The 20,946-nt window shown below is 35.9% G+C and overlaps 1 protein-coding gene across 5 annotated transcripts in view; it reads right to left on the bottom strand.

The window, feature by feature from the left end:
* The window catches only part of LOC149692094 (thrombospondin type-1 domain-containing protein 4-like), a 93,579-nt gene extending 72,642 nt beyond the window's left edge, over window positions 1-20,937 (bottom strand). Inside the window, exons 1-2 of one of the 5 annotated variants that reach the window (XM_089867757.1) lie at window positions 4,956-5,436; window positions 3,727-4,081 (exon numbers count right to left, since the gene is read on the bottom strand). In XM_089867757.1, the coding sequence (XP_089723883.1) occupies window positions 3,727-3,743 (17 nt within the window). In that variant the 5' untranslated portion in view covers window positions 3,744-4,081; window positions 4,956-5,436. Of the gene's footprint in view, window positions 1-3,726; window positions 5,437-19,581; window positions 19,605-20,437 lie in introns of those variants that run through there. The other 4 variants (XM_089867756.1, XM_089867758.1, XM_089867760.1 and 1 more) reach the window with 4 other exon arrangements.
* Window positions 20,938-20,946: the final 9 nt, after the last annotated feature.

Consider the following 20,946-nt stretch of genomic DNA (forward strand, 5'->3'; position numbering starts at 1 on the left):
TGACTCTAAACATTAAATACCAGTTTTTAATGGAGAAATTATAGAAATATACTGCATATATTCCTGTATATATTTATTATTAAAAAAAAGCCTAGTGTATAAAATAAAAATAATAAGAAAAAGGCGCGCAAGTTCGCAACCACCTACAGGAAAAGCTCAGCAGGTGCAAAGAAAACTAGAAAGAATATTTTAGCATTTTATATAACAAAATAGCCACAAAATGACTAGTTTTTAAAAGACTTACAAGAAGAAAAAAATAACAAATTTGCGGGTACTTTATAATAGTGGCATCAGCTGCGCCGGGTCGAGTAGGTTTTTATATGTATATAATTTTGATGTCTCAGAATCATAATACATCAAACATTTCGCGACAAGTCACGCTTCTCTCGTTATGAAAAATATTAATAGTTTTTTATTCAAATTACAAAATAGGTCTGGAATTATTTTTTTTATATACACAGGGTGTTTCTGTTAAGTCTGCCATGAATTAATTGGTTTGATCTTGAGGTCAAACTGAGTGCAAAGGGTCAAAGAACGTGCATGAGGTCTACAACATTTATTGGCCCCCGAAAACAAGAAAATAGTCAGGCATGTGTAGTAATTAGCTTTACTTTACGCACACTTTTACGCATTTATAAGCTCACTTCTGCTAGATAAGGTTCAATAACGTACTTAGATTGAAGACTATTGAATGTTGATATGTCTAACTCGCCATGAATGTGTCTATTCCCTTGTTATAGGGGGTCCAATCAATATTTGGAAGCACATAACTCCGTAACTAAGCCTTGTAGACCCCATGCTCTTTGATGACACTTTCTATCCACTTTCCATGACCCTAGGAACACACCTTGACCTTTTAATTTATGGCAGACTTATCAGACAAAACACCCTGTATATAATAATTTGAAAAACAATACCGAAGACGCTACAGACTATAGAAAGAAAATGGAGCAATTTACAATTAAGTATTATTTTTTCGCGCTTTATCTTCCCGCCCATAAACGTACGTTAAAAAAAGATACTTTGTACTATTTTGCGCGCGTACTTTGTTTATTTCAGTTCCATTTTGTAGCTAATTTACAGCTCATTACGTTTTGAGAGAAAACACTAGCATTTTCTCGCTTTGGAAAGAAATAAAGAGGGAATTTTTGGCGCTTTTCACAACTTAAAAAGATGGGAATTAGGAGAGAAAGGTACCGTACAAGAGAAAGAGAGAATCCGTGTGTGTGTGTGTGTGTAACATTAAGGAGTCGTTTACCGCGAAAAAATAACAATCCAATTTGTATAAAAGAAAGAATTTGCTGATACTGATTTTGGCATTTAGCCCGCGAAGCAAAGCACACCAACGCGATTCGCGTATAAAAAAGGGGTTATACTTTATATTCTGTAGCGAAAAGAAAAAAAAGGCTTTTTAAATGGTTAAAATTTAACGATTTTTCTGTCTTCTGACACGAGTATGTTTAAAAAAATAAAATACCTACACGATGGTCTGTTAATATTCTAAAGGTAAAGTGAAATAATACCTTTTGAAAAGGTTATTATTTAAATTATGCAAGTATCATACGCCCCCTACTTCGATTAAACAAGTACACGTATAATCTATTCAAGTTTTGCTTATCTATTCAAATACCTATGAGTTAAATCGAGTCACAGTCAAAAGCATATTTTTGTCAGTCCGGAATTAGTAAGTTCATTAGCGTTACTAAATGAATGCGCAAAACGGCGGACTTTTCATTATTATGAAGACCAGCTACACTGCAATGCACTGCACCTCAAAGTAAAATTACTCCTTGGACTAAGAACAACTACTAAGTCAGGAACCATATGACGGAAACAATTTCAAATTTGTAGCGAGAAAACCGAAACGGGATTAGACCCTTCATAACCTAAGTATCAGTGAAAACGGGGTATCCATCCATGTGTGGTATCATACCAATCCAACCACATTCAATTTCTTTAAATTTCTGACGTTTATGATTGATGTTATCAAATCTTATCAATCGAATTAAGCATCGAAACGTTTCAAATTCCGTGTCAATTTAGTCATAAAAATCAAGATCAAGTCTTTAAATAAAAATTTTAAATAATTTATAACGAGAAAGGCTGGCATCACCATACCTTTTTTTATACATAAAAGAAAAGAAACATTTTTATAACAGAGGCGGGGTATCAGAAAATTGATCTTAGGCCTGCGACTTTCATACCTGGAGGGTTTGTCAAGAGAATTTTTTGTTTGAAGTCATTTTTTTCCATTTTATTATTTTTTCATACCCCTTGTAAAAAAAGGTAGGCTGGGGAAATTCAATACTTTTGGTATACTATAAGCAAGAAGTGATATCTAGTTTATTAGGGAGAAGATATAAGATGCCTTATAAGTATTCGCACGCCATAGTCACAGTCCCCTTTCAAAATACAAGGGGGACGTAAAAGGAGTCCGGGCTATTTTGCCTCTCCTCAGTCGGAAAATGCGTAATTTTCGTCATTTGCGTCGCGCTGACGTGAGTTTTTCAAGAACCAATGAGATGCTGGTTGTAATTTAGAGGCGGGGATTAACTCCGGACCCCTACGTTTGGACTGGATATAAAGCTGGAAATGTGGCGAATTTATACCTTCTTTCTAATAAACTAGATATCACTTCTTGTTATAAGTCTAATAAAACTAAGAAGGAAAAGGTGGAAGAAGGCGGAAAAATAAATTAACCTGGCAAATAAACCCCAAAATCTAGCGCGCTAGAATTTGGCGTGGTCCCGAAAAATCAAACGGATAAGTTCCTAATTAATAGAATCCCCTCGATGGGAGGGAAATAAATGGGGTTTTATATCAGCGGTATCCGCTTATTAGTACAACCCAATTGAATTAAAAGCTAGAGCTAGAACTAGCTATAGCTATAGCTTGAGTTTGGATGGAACCTAGTGAGGAATATACAGGCCTATACACGAAAACCTCATTAATTACCTCGAGAACTTAGTAAGGGGGAGTAAGGGGGAATGACTGGCCACTCGGAAATCGCTATGCTATGCTAGAAGGCATCATTGCAGTTATTTGAAATACGCCCCAAACTTTTCTATAACCTTAAAGAGTAAGGGAAAGTCCAGGGGTTAAGGCAGTATGAGAGGGGGATGAGGGCTGGACATAGATGCTGCCTAAATCCTTCATTAGGGATCGACAATTTTAACGACGATGCCGAGGAATTTAGCTCGTTAAAATACTAGCTAGCTCTTTCCCTCTTCCTTTTCCCCCTTTCCCTTCTATCTCCTTCACGCTGTTAAGTTTAATTCTACAGAGATTTAATCGTACGATGGTTGCTGCTTGCCCTGCACAGACGACAGTCTAGATTTGATTGCGTCGCGCGTCTAATTCGCGCCCAAAATTTGGAGTCATAATATTTACCCTTAGTCTGATCTGATATATATAATTCGAAGTGATGAGATAAACTCTTATAAACTTATATCTGGGCGATATATTGGACAATTTTCAAGTTTTGGGTAATTTTGGGGTTTATTCTTGGTGATTACGGATAGTGTGTTCGTGAATTTATTTTAAAATCGACATGAATATTGAAGAGTTCAATTATAAAACTACTTATTTTTGTTAAGGGTTTTTAGATCGATAAAGGCTTGTAAACACAGTTCAATATTCAATTTAAAAATAAATCAATTAAAAACTAATTATATTACTACTGTTTTACCAAAGAAATATTCATGTTTAAATACAAATAAATCTTACCTTATGACGACCTTCATGGCGGTCAAACTCTTACGACCTTTCGAATCAAACGCCAACTCCGTTTATTTAAAAAAAAAATCCCAATTAACTAATTAACACGATTAAACGTAAAAATTCCAATTGTCAGTTGATGATAATAAGCTTACATGAGTCCCGATCGAAACAATTAAGTTAAATTAAATTAATAACTTAATTAAAACTTCCCGGTTAAAACAGTACCGTTACGCGATAAACGTAAATCCATTTCGAAAACTTCATAATTGATAATAAACCCATTCAACAAGCAGTCGACGAAACGAAAAACACTTGCACGGAGGCGATAATTTTTTTTTTCCAACTGTTTGTACACGATGCACTATTGTCGATAAAAAACCATCGATTAAATCAACAATGATTCATTTAATTGGAGAACGCGCGCGCGGCAATTTATATTTTATATAAATATTTCTTTACACGTGGTTTTTTATTTTTTCTTTATTTTTAATTGAACTTGAAGATTATTTCAAATTCTTTTTTCTTTAACCTACTAATTTAGCGCCAGTTTAAAGAAAAGGTAAAGAAGAGGACTGGTTTCTCCCGCGCACTAAGAGAAGAGTCTTAACTCGGATTAAGAACTCTTTTGAGCCTCGCGCGCGAGTGAGAGGAAAGATGAAGGTTTTTCTTTATATTTTTTTTTTCTTTTTTTTGCGTAACTTTTTTTCTCTTGGATTTTTTTTTTTTGAGAGTGCGTATAGCCTTCTCGGTTTTTGGATGCTACTACACCGCTAGAAACCACGGACGTCGACTCAACTCAGCTGGAAGAAGCCTAAAGACGTATATACGTAAGAAAACAGCGCAAAATGAAGAAAAAATCGGCACCGTCATACCGCCAAAAACCATTTATCAAAAACCGCGCGCAAATGGATCTCTTATACTGGGCTACTGTCACAAATTCCAAACTTAAAAACTACTAAATCTACCTGTTTGTTAATAACTTAATAAAAGGGATGAATTAAGTTATCTACTACTAACATGCATAATCCTTAACTAAACTAAACTGAACTAAAAAAAATATGAAATTATATTAAAAATGCGCGAAATTTCTTATATAAAACGCGGGAAAATTATTATTATAAACATTTTTCCCGCCGCTTTTTTATGTAAATAAAATAATTTAATAATTTTCACCATAAATTAGCCAAAAGACGTATAATAAATAAATTAGCGTGTAAAATACATCAGCCCCTTACTATTTGGTTTACTCGCGTCAAAGGTCACTTATTTTTAACCCTTTAAAGGTTGCAGTTTCGGTAAGAACTAAGAAAAAACTAAGAAAGAACTCGAGAAACACGACCTACACAGCACCACGAGCGGAAAACCCGAGCGTCTTGAATCAAGCGGCTGTACGCCTTCATTTGGCACGTGGCTATCCGACGAAGAGAAACATACTGGCGATGTATGACGACACAACCAAAACCGAGAAGGCAGCGACAACGCACGGACTAAATTTGAACTAAAAGGATCATCCCCTAGTTTTCTATACTCTCAATTCTCCGTCGAATAAAAAGAAGGAACGGTTATTACTTTTGATAAAAAAAAAGAAAGAAAAGTAGTTGAGAGAAAGGAGAAACCAATTTGGAAGAAGATCTCTATTTTGAAATATCTCTCTCTCGCGGGTACTTGAACAAAAAAAGGTTCTTAGACCAGCCATGGGATATAAAAGAAAGAAAAAAAAAATACTTTCTTTTCTTTTAAAACCCCGAATTTGGCTTTAGAGAACACAGACTGTAAGGGGAATAAAAAAAAAGAAGGCTTATAATCACATCATGATTGTATTTCAGTCGCTACAGATCCTTTTTTCCGGAGATTCCACGTTATTTTCCACCTATCTCTTATATAGTCCCCTTTCATTTAACCATCTAGTTTTCCGACGGATGGTACCCAAAATAATAGGGTGACGCCAATTTTAATGTCGAAACATAGTTGCACGTTCCCCCTTAACTATGGCGTACTTATACATCCCTAAAGGGAGATTGAAATGAATTGCTGAAATTGTTACATCAATTAGACTGAAGGTTTAAATTTAGGAAAGTCTGCGAAATGTTGAATGTGCATAATATAATATGAGTGGCTTCAGCCAATTAGGTGCCAGTCTTAACGACGTATTTCATTATTTTACAGTTTTTGAAGACGGTTTTAGCATTTAGCAAGCGTCTCTAAAAATTATCTATTTTAACGTACATCTAAGATTGTAGATTCTTATCCCCTTTAAAAGAATCCAATTATCAACATTAGTTTTCTTGGTTTTAAACTAGCAATTACGCAGTATTTTTATAAGGGTGTTAAAAATGTCCGCAGTAGAAAAAAAAAACACCTCTTTTTAGGTTAGAAAAGGGGTGTTATATATATATATATACTTCTACTCTCGTATTACACAAATTTCATTTGCCCAGGGCCTGTTTCTAGTTCCTTTTTCTTTTTAAACTAATAGAGGTACATTCACCCGGGGTTAAGGGCAACTGGGCAAGGATTATAGGACCGGGCCTTTGCGCTCAAATAAGTGGTATCGCAAAGCGTATAGTTTAGATCGGTTATCTCCGATAAAAAGGGGTGAAGAAAAAAGGAAAAACAAGGAATCGTTTAATGGATTCCTTAATAGTGTTAACGATGAACTTTATTTTCTTGTAAAAAACACATGCAGTTGCTTCAACCGGGCGCTTCTTTTCCCTTCTCCTGGAAGGGTACTTTCCCCTTGAACACGTATGTTCGGAACGTTCAACATTTTACAGGGGCATGCACGAGACACTAAAACATGTTATCATACAAAATATAATTTTTCCCACTGCACATTTTGGTGCCTCTTTACAATTAATTTTTTTGCTTTGTAAAAGTTCAATACTAACGAGATATCCAATTGTTAAACAAAAAACCGGTGTGGTGTAATAGATTTTAGATGAAATCCATAGATACGAGGATAAAACGAGACACGCCAAAGAATCCATGCAGATGAGGGTAAAAGATTAAAAAGTTATATACAACCGCACCAACGAAACCTCAAACTTGTAAACACTCTAAAACAATCGAGGCGGTGCACTCTAGGCTACTCTCTCTCGCTCGCTCTCATCTCCAAGTATGGAAATTTTAAAACCTTTTTATTTTTAATGTTGAGCTCTATTCAGGAGCAGTTTCCAATTCATTTAGAGATCTTTTCAGACTGGAGTAAAGTAGTTAGGTCGTGTCGTAATAATAATTCATAATCTGCGAATCGAAAGGGTATTTGGCTTTAATTACGAAACTGAAAGTCAATGATTGCTAATTGAATTTAAAATTATATGGTACATTGCTTAATCCATATCTTAAATATTTATCTAAAGTTTGTAAACTGCTCTTGAGCAAAAATATATCAGGCTAGCTAACACGCTCGTATCGATCCGCAATCCCACGTGCTCTCGGATTTTTCACGGGCCTTCAACCAAGCGTGTAAATTATTAATAGATCTCCAAATTTTAAATTTTAAAAGCAACACCAACTCCTATTATAGTTTGCTAGACAGCGGAGAAAATTTTAAAAGAGGGTAAAAAAGAAGAGAGATAAACCGCGTTAATCGAAGATAAAACTGTAGTGCCTTTGCATCTTGCTACGACCAACAGTTTTACAGGAAATGCGAGCTAAAAGTGTGCAAAATAAAAAGAGCTAGCGCCAGGTTTGGATACGTGTCGATACACAACAAAAAACAAATTCCCAAAAATCACTCCGAGATACATGTAATTAAGTTGTTTTCCAAGCTACTAAGATATTATTATACAGGGTGTTTCCGATAAGTCTGCAAGGGGATGTTCTTTGGACGATTTTGAGTCGAAAATGTTCAGTTTATTAATTAAATATAAGGGGTCATCAATAAAACCCTCCAATCATAGCTTCAAAATAGTGGCCCGGACGACAATATGTCATAGAAGTTACATTTTGTGCACCCTAAGAACACCCCCCCCCCTAATTTATGCCAGACTTATCAAAAACACCCTGTATGTAATTTTTACGTTTTACAATCTTTAAATATTCCTTACAAAATTTGACATTCAAATTAAGCTTTTTTTTTATTTTCCGAAAATTTGCAAATTTAGAAGAAAAAAAAAAATAAAAAAGGATAAGAAAGAATAGACAGGAAGTGAGGACGTGGTTTAATGTATTTAAGCCTGATTCGTATAGACACAGTTCCACACGTTTTACACGTATGTATATCACGAAATTAATGACCCTGTGATTCCCGAAAGGGCACGCCGCTATTTTATCAGTTTACTCCTTTTTCTTTTTTTTTTTAGAAAATTTGCGGAATCGTTGAAGGAAAAGGAGATTAAAGAAAAATTATTCTCTCTTTTTTTTTCGGGGGCTCATCCTTTTTAAAGGTGAGGGTAATTTAGTCTCCCTTTATATGTAACAAAGGAACAAGAAGATCAAGCCATCACATGGGCCCCTCGTGTAGATATTTCACTAAATCATTTAATACATTTTTCATATTTTAATTTGCAGGTAAGTTCTACGACATTCATTCATTATTCAGCATTCTCAAATAGTTGCATGCATGGTTCATTAGATCAAATCCCAAAATTGAGCCTAGTAAACTCAGGGCCGTCTTATCCATTGGGCCTGATGGGGCCTTTCCCAAGAGCCTGTGGAGGAGCGCAGACGAATATGAGTCCTAATGTATTACAGTGTCCGGATTATAACAATTCTATTAAGACGCCCTAGCTGGGTAAAATATATTATCGTTTCTAAATTGGAATAACAAACTGAACCGAATCCCAACAAACCATCACAATCTTCACGAACCCACTTTAAACCACGCTAACCTAACCTTCCCTAAATACTTTATTAACAAATTAGTAAATAACTATTTTGCAAAATATTGATTCCCCTATAAACTTCAGACACGAAAGCGGTTGTTTACTAATTGGGACAAATGAGGGCACCCACAAATAACAAACAAATCAATACAATAACTCCGGCAAACTCTCGAATATCTAAACGGGCAAAAAATAAAAAACGAGAATTTGTTCTTTTTTCCTACAAAAAAAATAATAAAAAAGAAAAAAGATCGTCTAAAAAGCGCGGAAAAGATTCGGAAATGATAGAGCCGTCCGTGTTTCAATGCTATATATCTGTTTTCTTATTTCCACCTTGCGCTCGAAATCCTTTATACCCATCCATATCCGAACGTTCCTCTTCCCTCGAAACAAAGCCAAAAGATAAAGGGAGAAGCAAAAAGAAATAAAAAACTTTTATCTGATTGGTTCAGCCACGAAACCTTCCAACTCTGGAACAAATACCCCGCTAAGAACAATGTAATTAGCGATTAGACGGTAATTAGACTTTACTATAGCACTGTATATACTCGGCAGATTTCAATCGCGGGGCTGGGTTTTACCGGAACCCTAATCCTTGGTACGTTTTTCCTCCAAGACTCTTCAAAGGTTAGATAAACCAGACTATTAATTTTACACGGGTATTATACCTTATATCATAAGTAATATTCCATACGTATGACACTACCTATACTTCGTAATGCTAGAGTCTTACAGCTCGAGCTATAGTTCGAGAACGACAAGCGAGAATTGATTAAATACACTTAAGTTAATTTTGCATGCAGTCCATCTAGGTCCTATTTAGTCTGTACTAAGCCTTTGACAGCGCCTCACCAGGCGTATGTCGCTATACCTCGAATCTATGCCCTACCTCACTTCATGACAAGCTCCAGTTTGTAACGAGTGACAGACTTATGGTGGAACATATCTTATAAACTTATGCTTATATATATAAAAAGAAGAATGTTGGATGGTACAGGTAAATTTTTCGAGGAGAAAATTAGATGGGCGGAATTGTTTCATTAAGTTTTCTACATGTACCTATAACGGATTTCATTATTATAGATTTTCTTCTTCAAGGGGGGACACGCGGTGTTTTTAATGATGGTGCATTAACCATCCAGAGATGAGAGAGGATAGAAAAGAGAGGTTGAACTTTTCAACAATAAACTATATAATTATTTTTATTCAATACCCCCTAGCGCCACTCCCTTAAAACTATAATTAAATTCAATAAAGATACGGATATAATTAATGGTGTTGCCAAATTATTCATTGGATAAATGAAATTAAATATGAAAAATCAATTAAAATTATAGAGAGTTTAAGAAATTTTCCGCTAACTGTGTTGCAAATACTTCTACTTTGTTAGGATTGAGATACTTAAACTTAATTAATTTACAGTTAAGTTAATCAAAGTCTTAAACGCTAAGCGTCAAATTTTTATATACTATCAACTTAATGAAAATTATCTATGCCAAACTGAAGGTACACTTTATATCAGATTAAAGCGCAGCGCGATCTAATCAAACACGGCGGCGGTTCAATCTTTAATCGAATTAAAATCTGGCTCACGTTACGATCAGTCATAATGTTAATTAAATCTAATTTTAATTACTTTACTTAATGAGCTTCGACCTTTCAGGGCATATTTTTCGGCCCAGACTATATTTAGCTACACTTAGAAAAACCTAAATTAATACGGTTTGAGCTCCAGACACTTTTTTGTAAAAACCAAATGTTTTCCATCCAATTTTTCCATAATTTTTTTAAAAACTAAATTCATCCTTTAAGTTCACCCATCAATTTTTTTCTTTGGGATCTTAATTACAGTTTTTGTCAGCACGACACTTATCAAAAAACAGGGAAGAAAAATAATTTTACCCAATTATCTTAATAAAACAACGTTAAAATCTCTCTATAAGAGGCTACATAAGATTTGGGATTACAAGATAGCAGATAGTGTGTTGACAAGGAAGAAACTCAGCTAGCATTTTTTATCGCCAAGTTTTTAAGTGTTTAGTTTACGATAACTGGTTATTATAAGAGTATCACTATGAATTTATTCGCGCAAACCCGGGGTTCGGAAAAAAATAAAAAGGGAAATAAATTTTTGACTATTAATTCAGGGAAATTATGGGAATTTTTAAAATTTACGTAAAATTCAGGGAAATTTCGAAATTTTTTAAAATTTTACGTAAAATTCAGGGAAATTTCGAAATTTTTTAAAATTTTACGTTAAATTCTGGGAAATTTAAGGAATTTTTAATATTTTACGTAAATTTCTAAGAAATATCGGTAGGTTTTCAAATTTGTAGGTAAAATTCTGGGAAATCTCGGGAATTTTTAAAATTTAACGTAAAATATTAAGCCTGGTGATTGAGTTGGCAATGGAATAAGGGTAAGAATTTCCTTACATATTCTTGCGTAACTCAAAACAATTCACGTAACAGTTCAGAAGTAAAAGTCGAGGACGGTTAAATATTTTAAATTATCAAGGGCAATGTCAAATGAGGGAAATTGGTTTTTTCCCAGGTTTGAGGTTTCCTATAATAATTACAATCCAATTTAAAAGTAAAGGGTTTTGAAGGAATAAAAAATCATCCACCCAAAAACCCTGAAGATGATGAAATAACCTTGAATTTAATTAAAGTATCGGCACTTTAGGTATTCGGTAACGTTAAAGAATGCGTGCCGTTATAACCTTTACTGCCGATACTACAACGCGCTAAAAAATTTAAATTATATAAACTTTTAAAATTTACATCACGACCCGATTGAAATAACATTTCTAATTCTTCTAAAGTAATCGATACTTAAAAATGACAACCGTGTAAAGAGTTATTAAGTCGTAATTTAATGAGATATACTGTATAAAGTTGTCCTAAAGTCGATATACATTTTTGGAATATATTTTAGCCTAAGACATGATTCAGCATCAATAATGAAGATATAGTTTAGCTTTGATTTGAGTTTATAAATTTTTTCCCGGGTTTTTTTTCATATATTTCCAGAAGCAAGGAAGGAGTAATGACTATGGGATTGGTTATATTTAGTTCGAGCAACACTTTGAAGGCAAATTTACTCAAGTTTCACAAGTTCTCCCTGAATTTTACTAAAAGATCATAAATTTCCCCGAGTTTTCCCTCAAGTTTCATAAAAAATCAAAAATTTACACGAGTTTTCCCTCAAGTTTCATAAAAGATGATAAATTTACACGAGTTTTCCCTCAAGTTTCATAAAAGATGATAAATTTACACGAGTTTTCCCTCAAGTTTCATAAAAGATCATAAATTTACACGAGTTTTCCCTGAATTTTACTAAAAGATGATTCTCTGAATATTAAAAGAATTAACCAAAACAAAAACACAAGAGAACTTTCAAAGACATAGATCAGAACGTCCGTAAGTGGCACTGTACAACAAGTCGATGACATAAGACATTCAGAACGTTCAAAGATAATATAGTCCAGAACATAAGCAAACCAAAATAGGCCAATATCTTCAACCCTAGCCATAAACCATTCTCTTGTTTTTATAGAGGCGGTTCCGCCTATTTAATAATCGCAAATATGAATGGCTTAGTTTCCGCACCTTGCCCCCTTATAACCTACATGGTCTATAAAACTAGCATAGCCCTGTAATTTGAAGTCATTTTGACTTGAAATAAAAAGAAAATTCAATTATTTTGAGGGGAATTTTTTTCTTAATCGTTCAGCTATAGCTAGGCGAGAATAGAGAAGAAATTATGATAATCAAAAAAACAAAAAAAAAAACAAAAAAAGAGCGGGAATAAAAATCTGGGGAAGAACGAGTAACGGTGGTGAAGAATATTAAACTACGGATGATAAATGATAGCCGACTTTTTCCTCTCGAAGGCGGAATTTGATTATTATAAATTCCTCGCTTAAGGTGTTTTAAAAAGATTACCCCCTTTTTTCACTGAAAAAAAATGCTTTTTCTTTAATTCTTCCTGTGTATGAGAGAAAAATTCTAAACATTTATTTATAAATGGTCCATCCAACTGTATAGCGTCAAATATTAAATAGATTATATCATAATTTGTCGGGCGTTACGCTAGGTAACACTCGGTCATCATCTGAAAAAATTTCGAGATACGTATAAATGTTTTAATCAATCTTAATTTTAAATTTAATGGAAACAGTTCAGTTCTGTTCATTTGATATTTAGCTATAAGTATATGGCGATAAGAATAGCTTGTCTGTTTGTCAATAGAAATGATCTGACAGTGTTAATAGCTTTTAAAACAATATTAACTGACTTTCCATTTCCGTGGGTTGGGTTCGAACCCAGTATGGCCCCGCAGTAGCCAACAAGCTATCACAAACCAAGGATGAATAACCACGGAATGGAAATTACAGTGTTGTAAGCCTTAAACCAAATACAATGAAGAATAGTGTGGGAATAAAATTAAATGCAGAATTTAAGATTAAGATATACATTTAAACCCTTTCCCCAAAAACCTTAATAGTTGTCCATAAAAGCCCTTTAAATATAATCGTTAACATCTCAGGAATGTCACGAATTTGTAAAATTGCAATTACTTTATTCGTGACAAGATCTTTACAAATTGGACAAGTACCTAATCACCCAGCGATAAAAATAAATAAAAATCGAGGATTCGCGGAGGTGGATATATATAGTTTAAGATTAAAACGCAATATCATTTAATTCAAATAAAGAACAGATACGATATTATTGCTGTAAGAGATACGGATAAATATTGCACCCACTTGTAACAAACCCACGCTGATTTTGTGTAAATTACGATTAGAAAAAAGTGAAAATTAAAAAGTAAAAAAAAACATCTGACATGATTCAAAAATATTGGCTGCACGGCGTGAGTGTTTTTAAAATGATCTGATAGATATCTTTGATGACTCACGATTGGGAATTTGGGATTAAGAGGCTCGATTTTAATTACAAAACGAGAGTCAACTGGTACCATCCCCTATCCGCAGCCTTTCGTTTCAGTAGAAAGATAATTTACTGGTTGATGTCCCATTCCCCCCAAATGTTTTTTCTCCCTAAATAATAGCGGCTCATTCATGAGTCGAGAGAGTTCATCACTCTTCAGAAGGAACTCTATTGTTAGCTGATTTTGCACACGAGGGCCCCCCTTTAACTTAACGCAGGGTACAAGAAGTAGAAAACTATTTGGGCGTAGTCTCGCGTTAACCAATTTTTAACCCTTCATTGTGTTGGGCAATAAAGTTGTAGAACAGAGCTAGGAAAGAAAGTTTCCAACTCTTGGTGAACGAAGAAATAAGAAAGTTGCAGCCACTCCCACACTTTCTTCTAAAGGGAAGATGGAATAATGGTGTTTCTTTGGCTTAAATCGAAATCGGCCTTCAATAGAGCCTTTCGACGTAAAAAAAGGGGGATAGGCAGCCCTCAGGATCGGGACGTACAAGGGGATGATCCATTGCCGTCTCTGCACACTCGCCAACAGCGCAGGCGCCGCAAAGTGAGATGGAAGGCAGAGTTTTACCTACCCCCACGCCTTTCCCTTTTACTTAGATTCATCGAAATGGTGTAAACCGATTTTAGAGTTGTTTTAGCCTCCCTTTAGACCTGTTTTACTGTTCAAACTTTAACAAGTTGGATAATCCTGGATTTAAATCCCCGTTTTCAATATCGGTGAATTTCTTAAAAGTCTAATCTGTCTCGTGGAATATTGGGAAGATCAAGAGTCATTATAGGTAAGAGATTTTGCTACATTCTCTTTGTCAGATGAAACTGTGTTAAAGGCGTTAAACAGAAGATTTAAAAATCTTTGTCGGTCGTCTTTGACCGAGCATATTCTCTAGAGAAGTGTCTACCCCGCATTGTTATAAAATGGTATTGAAAATAAAAGGAGATCCCACGGTGTATTAGGCGTTACCCAAAATCAACTTGTTAGGCCTAACTTTTCTATAATAAAAGAGCTATCCTACAGGGACAAGATCCGTCAGAAGAATGGGAAGGGAAAAAAGGGGAAAGAAATGGGAGAAGAAATCCCCAAACAATCTTCTAGCGCCCATCCCAAAGAAATCAATAAATTCTAACAACCACTTTTATTTTCCCTCGAGAATCTTAGGATACTTTCTCACGATAAAATCCTTGGAATTACTGGCTTTATAATCGATGAAAATGGACACTGATTAAGCGTTTCTAGATCTGATCCCCTTGTTCTGATAGTTTAAATCTTACCCGAACCAAAACAAAACATTTCAGACGACCGCAGTGTCGTTAGCTTCAAGGTTTACCAATAACTATTCTTAATTAGTACCTTATAAAATCACAGAACAAATCGACTCTTCTTTCAACCACAGTAAAGTTATTAAGGAAAATGATAAACCACGTGGATGGCAAGGTTTTGCGACCCAATAAACCATATTGAAATAACGTTTTCGATAATTTTTTTCTAGAATCACCTACTGCCCTTATAACCTGTATTCCCGAATATAATTCCGAACAATTCGCTCCTAACATTTTACATTTTGACCCAATTCCGATGCCATGTTTGACATTTGACATTTGTACCATACAATATAACACAAATTGGACACTCGCTTAGTCAACTTCAAAATGTTCACTCCTGGTAATATAAACTAAATAGCATTTGGGGATTATTTTCTTACAGACGTGGTTTGGTTTTGGTTAAGCCGTCAAAAATTGTATAGTTATAGGTGGCCGTCAACTAAAAGTTAAACGGTTTTTGACACGTCAAAAAAGTGCCTCTTTTTTATTGGCGCAGCTGTTAAACATCAAATAGATTCGCTTAATCGGTATGTATAGGCCCTAGTACCAAACTACTAGAGCCTTTGGACATAATTGAAGCCACTACACAATGCTTTACGGGTTAAAAGGCCAACCGTCTGCACCGCCGCCTACTACTGTAACATCGAGTATACCTTTTATAGTCTAGCCATAATTTCGTTGGCTTTTGATGATGTCTTCAACGATGGAAATCGTTATAAAATTCCAAGTCTAAAAAAAACTTGACACCGTTAAATTTTAGAAATGTTATTCTTCAGGGCGCCCCGCGTAGATCTTGGGTTCAGGGCGCTATTTAAGATTTTTTTAAACAAGAATATAACCTTAAACAGCGTTCTGGTAAAAGCAAGGAGACACGGACTAATCGAAGGATTTCCAAAAGAGGCAAGAGGCCGGACGCGCGGTCGCCTTTATACGCTTACTGAGATTTGATTGGCAGAACTAAAACATTATCTAAACAGAAAATTGTTCGAAGAAAAGCCTTTTAGTCACTTATTTAAATAAAAGGCGACGGACTGACTTAAAGGTTTAAAGGATGTTTGCAAGAATGTCCTACATCAGTGTCTACAAGACTCGGACCACCCTATGCTGAATAAAGAAATATAAAGTCTCAACCCATGCAATAGCCTTGGAATAATTTAAACAAACCGCCATTCGTCTGGTCTACAAATAACTACAATAGAATATAAACCAATAACGGCATTATAGCTCTACAAAAAGACGAAGATATAGTTTCAAATAACACTATAGTACCCTCGAATGTATTTGCCTCTCTATTTACGAACGACAATACAAAAAGCTTTTTAAATTCCCCCCCGTTATACCAAAGATATTGCGTATATACGAAACAAATCTATTTCGGGTGCATTGAAGAGAATCGCCAAATGTAGCGAGTCGAATAGATAGATACACGATTAGAACAACCCTTTTCAATTTAAATTCCATTCCAACTTTCCAAGGCGCGGATTACATGTATATAGAAAAAAGTTCCAATTGTTATACGGTCTCTACGCTCTATTGAAGTTAGCCAGGACAAAATTAGTGGGCGAGAAACCAGCGGCTGTTGCTTGCTTACTTAAACGAATAAATGATTCCAACAAGATTCATAGGGGCTGGACAGTGACCATAGCATTCTACACCTCACTGTCCATTCCAAAAATAAAAATTTCAATTTGATTTCAAAATTCATCGTAATCTTTGACAATAAAGGGTGAAATTAATTTTTAATTGGACTGTACTAAGCTCCCCAAATCAAAGATTGGACCATGATGTCCATCCCCTCGCCAGATTCCAAGCAACGGACCGAAAGAGTGGAGACGAGAGAGACGTCCGAAGAATTTTCGGTAAACTACGAAAAGGAATTAACAGTACATAAAGAAGGAAAAACGGCCACTTCCAAACATTGAAAGCCTGGAGAAAATCGGGCGAGTAATGCTTCAGAAGATGCCGAAAGCTAATTTACGCTCAAAGAGAGAGAGAGAAAGAAAGAGAGAAAAGAAAAATGTCTCAATCCGAAATTCCTCGAGACTGTTGAGTTATGAGACTTTCAATGGCTCGAAAAACGAATAGGATGGTGGGAGTATGGAAAGGGTCGAAGCCTCGATCGGGGAAGCGTGTGTAACACCACCGACAAGTGCAAGAAGTGTAAGAAAGAAGCTACGGGCGACTATACGAATACACCCCCAATATGGCCGAGAAATAAAAAAGAAAATAAGGAAAAATTATATCACCTTCATAAATCATACTGCTCTCGGTGCACTTGACTACGCGAGGGTGGAAATATGGCATCGAGAGAAAAATGAACGAGTTCTATGTTCAAAGCATCCCATTTTACTTTCTCAGTATTAGTAAAGCGCGATTTGGCTTCGGATGGGTTTGTTTTCGAGAGACCATTCTGATTGGGATGATACGTCAAAATCTAGGGGAGTGATTCGGGAGCGTTTTGGTTGGATGTAAAGAAATATATATATTATATCAGAAGGGGATAATAGAAGAAGGATGACACTCTGTATCCTCTCATTACTTTAGTTATGCAACATGATTCTTCCAGGGCTGCTCACCCTTTTGTTGGCTCCCCTGCTCATTACTTCAGATGGGTATCGTTCCGTGGGGTGAATTCTATAACTGTTTGGTACTAAATCCTCAGAAATCAACCCACAAACCGCGTCTTGATCCAGAAACGTGCCTTGGCAAATAGTTAAGCGCTAATAGAGTAATGATGAGGGAACTATTAATCGCGTATGTGATTCGGTTTAGTAACCTTGCTCCAATGCTCTGATGTTGGGAAGAATCATGTAACGATTACCCAGCTTCGTGCAGGAACACTTCTCTCGAAGAAAAGTATTATATACTTCTGATTATACGTTAGAATCGTATGGATCTCAACGTATATACGGACCAAATAATCCTGACGAATCATTAACAAATTTTCATCCACAACTCAAAGAAACAAAGTACCGAGTTATACAATATTAATTACTGTTAATTGAAAAGGTCTGGAAAGTGGAAGCTATAGCCTGATTCGTTTCAAGTCGAATTTTAAATTCAAATTTTGAAAGAGCCGTAAAGCCAGTCAATCTCGTTTTTATCTGAAGAACGTTTAGCGATCAGTCAGTACCGAGAGAGATCAAGAAGTGATGGAAAAATGTGCATAGTATTTCTCGAGGATCGATTGATCATTGTCATCGTGACCAAAGTGACAGGGATAACCTTTTACGCGATGATACATCATCCTAATATTTACCAACATTTGATTCCCAAGATTTTCTGCATGTATTTTTTTTTTGGCCCCCTTTCGCTATACTATGTCTCTTCTCTTACAGAAGGGTGTCCCTACGGTTTAAAATTAAATGGAGAAATTGATGTTTTTGACTTTTTCTTCGGAAATTAGAAGAATATAGGTTTTAGAGGCACTTAAAAGAAAACTAATACCGGCTATACAATTCCTTATTTGGTTACCATTTGAGATCCCAGAGAGAGAGGGAGAGAAACACAAGAAAAACGCGGGAATCGGCTTAAAAGCTTTTCTGAGAAGAAAATGGCAAAAACGGAAAGAGTCAAAAATAAAAAATAAAACAAGATGGCCTACGAGTTGACCCAGTGGTTGACCCTCGCTTCATAGTCTGTATCTCAATACTGAGGGTTGTCTACCCCTTTGTTACGTAGAAATGATCTGTTCTAACCACATCGTTCCTACAGATTGATTGGTACCTTTCCCATTTAATTTAGGCAGTATAATACGGGTAAGTTATCTCTATAAAGAGTTTTGTTGGTTTGTAAAATCTTTATGGTAATTATGTACCCCTATTTACGTAATTTTAGTTGTAAACAGTGCAAAGAAATTTAACTTCCAACCAAGACATACTCATTTAAACTACTAACAAAACGTAGGTTAGAACCCCTCCGTTTAACAAAAATCGAATGAAAAAGTCTACTGGTATTGGTACTACAGGTAGGTACAAAAATAAGAGCATCGTCGTAGATGATCATCATACGATGAGGCTAAAAATCGAAATTCCAATCGAGCGTTAATACGCGCCGGGTAAAAATGTAGCGTTTTTGGCGCGAAAGCTGTCATTGCGATCGTTTCTCAAAAAACCGAAATGGAAATTTCCGGAGAGAGATGAGAAATAAAAAGAGGGGAAAACGACAAAAAAGAGTGAGAAATAAGTAGAAAGAAAAGATAAATCTTTGACAAGGAAAAGATTACGTTTTTTTTTCCTTTTCTTCGCGTGAAAGGATAACCATACTCGTGGTTGCGAGAGTCAAACCCTCTTTCAATAAATATGGCAATCTGAGGAATCCGTTTTGTGATATTGCATTAGAAAACTAGCATTCTGCTAATCATGAATATGCATTTAGGAAAACAAATGAATGTAAGGGAAGCAAAATTCATACGACGAACAAATCAAAGGGTTCCATAAGCCACTTCCTTGGGGTAATTGAAGCAAGCTAGCGCCGTTGCTGCAGCAAGGGGGTGGGCCAGGGTCTTGTGGGCTAGAAAACTGCAACCTTCCCCCTTCTAGCTTGGGGTCAGGTAGCCGTGTTATCCCCGACTTGGGGAGCCCAAAACATTCAACGTTTTCAATTTGCCGCAAAAACGGAAGATTATATCTCTAGTAATTTTACTTTACGTGATTACCAGTCGTTGCAATGGCTAGTAATTACCGTACTGTCTTTACGGTATTTCAATCTAATTCCCCCCAAATTAATACAAAATATATTTTAGGCCTTCTTACTTTTATGTTGAAATGCTTCCGTAGTTCTTCAAGTTTAGTTTCCTTTTGCGAATACATTTATCAATTATACTGATCAATAATAATAGGCCTAAATTCACTCGACACGCGTATACTTTTACTTCTTCGTTAACGCGCGTTTTCGTAGAGCGAAACGTCACGTGATTTTCCAAAGCCCGCCAAAACAAGACTGAAGAGGAGGCCGGAGTGGAGGGGGGAGAGTATGTAGGAGTAGCCTGATTTACCGAGGAATTAGTTTTTCAATATCCCCCAATATTCCTTTTTTTCAGGCAAAATTTAATACAAAAGCTTCGTAAATACCCATGTTATCATTGTTTACAAGTCAATATCCTAGGCTATCCTGGAGTATAAAAGGGGATGGAGCTCTGTAACCACATAACCCCAATGCACCAAATGATCTAATAACTTTTGGGCTTCATTGTTCGAAAGGAGGGATAGGGGGTAGTCAAGATATATGTGAGGTTATCTATAACGGATGACCGAGTAAGCACCATAAAGTGTTCCTATTTTTTGTCACATGTGAGGGATGTAGCATTTAATCGAAACGCACTCCATCATTGCCAAAAAAAGAACGAGTTTGTCCAAAAAACCATATGACCCCGGACTTCGTTGGTGGCCCAATATGCTATATTTGATTCACCCAAAAAAAAACAAAGAAAAAATTTCGTTCTTAGGGCGAAATAGAACCCGAGTAGTTTCTGATTAATGGCGCCAGTCAGAGACGTGTTTCTAGAATACCTTGAAAACTATTTTAATGTTGGGTCCTATCTTTTATCTAAACGTCTGAGATGTCTGAGATCTAATCGGCGAAAAAATGACTCTGTCACGAGAAATTTACCTTGTTAAAATCACGAGCAGCAGCGTACAATTAGTGAAGGCGAATTCAAATCATATACTTTTGAACAGTGCTTGGAAATTTGGAATGACTTCGGTCTACTAATAAAGATTACTACTAAATAATTTATGTCACCCCCTCGCGCCAAGCTTTAAACAATGTGGTCTGACTCGGATCTCAAAAACTAGCGACCACGTGACCTTTCCTATCTGATATGAAAGGCTTATACGAGGGACTAATCACTCTCAGATACTCAAAAGTACATCCTATACACCAGTTATTTGGAGTGGCTGGCGCCTCGGGTTTATACGGGACTTACGAGGTTACCGCCCCCTTTTCGGAGAGTTGTTCTGCCAAGGCTACAGAGCGCGTTTGACGACACGCAATGTCAGCCACTAACTAAAGGCCGCCGACAGGTTATGGCAGCGCCCACAGAAAAACCTCTCGTAAATCCCGTATAAGAAAACGCAAACTTCTCTTTTTCCTCGATTCCGCTACAAGTTCTAAATGCA

The sequence above is a fragment of the Phalangium opilio genome, unplaced genomic scaffold (genome assembly GCF_054372755.1).
Source record: "Phalangium opilio isolate 3A_F unplaced genomic scaffold, DU_Popi_V2 ptg000024l_1, whole genome shotgun sequence".
Taxonomy (NCBI): domain Eukaryota; kingdom Metazoa; phylum Arthropoda; class Arachnida; order Opiliones; family Phalangiidae; genus Phalangium; species Phalangium opilio.